Here is a 5,000-nt window from a genome sequence, read left to right on the forward strand (position 1 = left end):
ACGCACACACACACACACACACACACACGCACGCACGCACGCACGCACACACACACACTCACATGTGTGGCAAGTGGCTCCAGTGTATCCGGTTCTGTCGCAGGTGCAGCTAAAATGATCCCACGTCTGTTTACACCTGCCTCCATGCTCACAATGGTTAGGCATACACCTAGAGAGAAAGGTAGAATAGGGAGAGAGAGGAGAACAATCCATAATAACTATCTCTTATTTTATTTTATTCAACATGTATTTGTTCTTATACATACCATTATGTATAAGAATGTTATTCCCCCAAAACCTTGATATGAGTAATCTGGATGAAATGCCCCTAGGCTTCAGTCCCAGGGTTAGCTTCCACAAACATCCTCCAGACATACACTGGATTACATATGAATGTAAATTCCTGCTTTTAAATCCAAGGAGGACAAAACAGAGGCTTGCCTCAGGTAAACCACTTGGGAAAAATGCTAAGTGATCAAAACCCCTCAGAAGCTGTTCACTCAGATGAAAAATGAGGCTTTCTAACACTAAGAGGAAGTCGGGTGAAAAGTCACTGAAGTATTGCAGCTATTGGAACCTCAGACACATTTTCCATAGCTTGGGGAATCCAAGCGGAAAGAGACAAGACTATCAGTGCTCTCAACTCACAATCGCATTACGAAACGGGTGTTAAATCAAGGTTGGCAAATTCCCTAAGCAGTACAGACACAGACACAGACAAACACACACACACATATATATATATATATATATAGAGAGAGAGAGAGGGGGAGGAAAGAGTGGGTAACAGGGAAAGAGGAAGAGATTGAAGGAGAGTGAGAGAGTGAACAGAAGGGGCGGCGAGACAGACAGTCAAAGACAGAGAGAGAGACAGAGAGAGAGACAGAGACAGAGACAGAGACAGAGAGAGAGACAGAGACAGAGATAGAGACAGGGGCTATGTGCACACTGACCACGAAATGAGGTGGAAACTGAGCTACACTTCCTAACCTCCTGCATATGTATGACCATATTAGAGACACATATTTCCCTCAGATTACACAGACCCACAAAGAATTCGAAAACAAATCCAATTTTGATAAACTCCCATATCTATTGGGTGAAATACCAGTGTGCCATCACAGCAGCAAGATTTGTGACCTGTTGCCACAAGAAAAGGGCAACCAGTGAAGAACAAACACCATTGTAAATACAACCCATATTTATGTTTATTTATTTTCCATTTTGTACTTTAACTATTTGCACATCATTACAACTAGAGGTCGACCGATTACGATTTTCCAACGCCGATACCGATACCGATTATTGGAGGACCAAAAATGCCGACACCGATTAATCAGCCAATTTTTATATATACTGCTCAAAAAAATAAAGGGAAAACTTAAACAACACATCCTAGATCTGAATGAAAGAAATAATCTTATTAAATACTTTTTTCTTTACATAGTTGAATGTGCTGACAACAAAATCACACAAAAATAATCAATGGAATGTCCTTAAAACAAGTCAAAATGAGGCTTAGTAGTGTGTGTGGCCTCCACGTGCCTGTATGACCTCCCTACAACGCCTGGGCATGCTCCTGATGAGGTGGCGGATGATCTCCTGAGGGATCTCCTCCCAGACCTGGACTAAAGCATCCGCCAACTCCTGGACAGTCTGTGGTGCAACGTGGCGTTGGTGGATGGAGCGAGACATGATGTCCCAGATGTGCACAATTGGATTCAGGTCTGGGGAACGGGCGGGCCAGTCCATAGCATCAATGCCTTCCTCTTGCAGGAACTGCTGACACACTCCAGCCACATGAGGTCTAGCATTTTCTTGCATTAGGAGGAACCCAGGGCCAACCGCACCAGCATATGGTCTCACAAGGGGTCTGAGGATCTCATCTCGGTACCAAATGGCAGTCAGGCTACCTCTGGCGAGCACATGGAGGGCTGTGCGGCCCCCCAAAGAAATGCCACCCCACACCATGACTGACCCACCGCCAAACCGGTCATGCTGGAGGATGTTGCAGGCAGCAGAACGTTCTCCACGGGCGTCTCCAGACTCTGTCACGTCTGTCACGTGCTCAGTGTGAACCTGCTTTCATCTGTGAAGAGCACAGGGCGCCAGTGGCGAATTTGCCAATCTTGGTGTTCTCTGGCAAATGCCAAACGTCTTGCACGGTGTTGGGCTGTAAGCACAACCCCCACCTGTGGACGTCGGGCCCTCATACCACCCTCATGGAGTCTGTTTCTGACCGTTTGAGCAGACACATGCACATTTGTGGCCTGCTGGAGGTCATTTTGCAGGGCTCTGGCAGTGCTTCTCCTGCTCCTCCTTGCACAAAGGCGGAGGTAGCGGTCCTGCTGCTGGGTTGTTGCCCTCCTACGGCCTCCTCCACGTCTCCTGATGTACTGGCCTGTCTCCTGGTAGCGCCTCCATGCTCTGGATACTACGCTGACAGACACAGCAAACCTTCTTGCCACAGCTCGCATTGATGTGCCATCCTGGATGAGCTGCACTACCTGAGCCACTTGTGTGGGTTGTAGACTCCGTCTCATGCTACCACTAGAGTGAAAGCACCGCCAGCATTCAAAAGTGACCAAAACATCAGCCAGGAAGCATAGGAACTGAGAAGTGGTCTGTGGTTCCCACCTGCAGAACCACTCCTTTATTGGGGGTGTCTTGCTAATTGCCTATAATTTCCACCTGTTGTCTATTCCATTTGCACAACAGCATGTGAAATTTATTGTCAATCAGTGTTGCTTCCTAAGTGGACAGTTTGATTTCACAGAAGTGTGATTGACTTGGAGTTACATTGTGTTGTTTAAGTGTTCCCTTTATTTTTTTGAGCAGTGTATATACTTGTAATAATGACAATTACAACAATACTGAATAAACACTTTTATTTTAACTTAATATAATTCATCAATAAAATCTATTTAGTCTCAAATAAATAATAAAACATGTTCAATTTGGTTTAAATAATGCAAAAATACAGTGTTGGAGAAGAAAGTAAAGTGCAATATGTGCCATGTAAAAAAGCTAACGTTTAAGTTCCTTGCTCAGAACATGAGAACATATGAAAGCTGGTGGTTCCTTTTAACATGATTCTTCAATCTTCCCAGGTAAGAAGTTTTAGGTTGCAGTTATTATCGGACTATTTCTCTCTAAACCATTTGTGTTTCATATACCTTTGACTATTGGATGTTCTTATAGGCACTTTAGTATTGCCAGCCTAATCTTGGGAGTTGATAGGCTTGAAGTAAACAGCGTTGTGCACACAGCATTGCTAAGAGCTGCTGGTAAACGCAGTAAAGTGCTGTTTGAATGAATGCTTATGAGCCTGCTGCTGCCTACCACCGCTCAATCAGACTGCTCTATCAAATATCAAATCATAGACTTCATTATAATATAATAAACACACAGAAATACGAACTATAATTTCGAAAACAAAACGTTTATTATTTCAGTGAAATACGGAACCGTTCCGTGTTTTATCTAACGGGTGGCATCTCTAAGTCTAAATATTGCTGTTACATTGCACAACCTTCAATGTTATGTCATAATTACGTAAAATTCTGGCAAATTAGTTCACAGTTCACAACGAGCCAGGCAGCCCAAACTGTTGCATATAGCCTGACTCTGCTTGCACTGAATGCAAGAGAAGTGACACATTTTCCCTAGTTAATATTGCCTGCTAACATGAATTTCTTTTAACTAAATATTCATGTTTAAAAAAATATTCTGTGTAATGATTTTAAGAAAGGCATTGATGTTTATGGTTAGGTACATTCGTGCAACGATTGGCCTTTTTTTTTGGCAATGCGCTTTTGTTAAATCATCCCCCGTTTGGCGAAGTTGAAGTAGGCTGTGATTCGATGATAAATTAACAGGCACCGCTTTGATTATATGCAACGCAGGACAAGCTAGTTAACCTAGTAATATCATCAACCATGTGTAGTTAACTAGTGATTATGTGAAGATTGATTGTTCTTTATAAGATAATTTTAATGCTAGCTAGCAACTTACCTTGGCTCCTTGCAGTCACAAGGTCCTTTTGACACTGCACTCGCATAACAGGTGGTCAGCCTGCCACACAGCTTCCTTGTGGATTGCAATGTAATCGGCCATAATCGGCGACCAAAAAGGCTGATTACCGATTGTTATGAAAACTTAAAATTGTCCCTAACTAATCAGCCATGCCAATTAATCGGTCAACCTCTAATTACAACACTGTATATAGATATAATATGACATTTGAAATGTCTTTATTGTTTTGGAAATTTTGTGAATGTAATGTTTACTGTGAATTTGTTTATGTGACCAGCAATATCAACAATCCAACATATCACACATTTGAACAGACAAGAAATAAGAATGAATGAAACCAACCTCTCTCAAAGTCTTTTATTAAAAATACTACATTCTATCAATTTATTAGTCAAACACACCTCCCTTTATGGGGAGTTTATTTGATGTAACAAAGCTTCAGCATCAGAAAGGGAGTTAATTTAATGTAACACAGCTTCAGCATCAGAGAGGGAGTTAATTTAATGTAACACAGCTTCAGCATCAGAGAGGGAGTTAATTTAATGTAACTGTAATGACCGTCGCAATGAGGGGACCAAGATGCAGCGTGGCACGTGTTCATGATATTTATTAAACAGAACACTTAAACAAAATAATAAACAATGGAAACGAAAGCGCACAGTTCTGTCAGGTAAAACACAAAACAGAAAACAACTACCCACAAAACACAGGTGGAAAAAGGCTGCCTAAGTATGGTTCCCAATCAGAGACAACGATAGACAGCTGCCTCCGATTGGAAACCATACCTGGCCAAAACATAGAAATATAAATACCTAGAATGCCCACCCCATATCACACCCTGACCTAACTAAACAGAGAAAAACATCTATCTCAGGTCAGGGCGTGACAGTAACACAGCTTCAGCATCAGAGAGGGAGTTAATTTTATGTAACACAACTTCAGCATCAGAGAGGGAGTTAATTTAA

At 42.1% G+C, this 5,000-nt stretch overlaps 1 protein-coding gene across 1 annotated transcript in view; it reads right to left on the bottom strand.

The window, feature by feature from the left end:
- Positions 1-5,000, bottom strand: part of LOC106590542 (contactin-associated protein-like 2) — a 353,707-nt gene that overhangs the window by 137,607 nt on the left and 211,100 nt on the right. Inside the window, exon 12 of the mRNA XM_045710796.1 lies at positions 63-169. Within this exon, the coding sequence (XP_045566752.1) occupies positions 63-169 (107 nt within the window). The remainder of the gene's footprint in view (positions 1-62; positions 170-5,000) is intronic.

The sequence above is a fragment of the Salmo salar genome, chromosome ssa29 (assembly GCF_905237065.1).
Source record: "Salmo salar chromosome ssa29, Ssal_v3.1, whole genome shotgun sequence".
Taxonomy (NCBI): domain Eukaryota; kingdom Metazoa; phylum Chordata; class Actinopteri; order Salmoniformes; family Salmonidae; genus Salmo; species Salmo salar.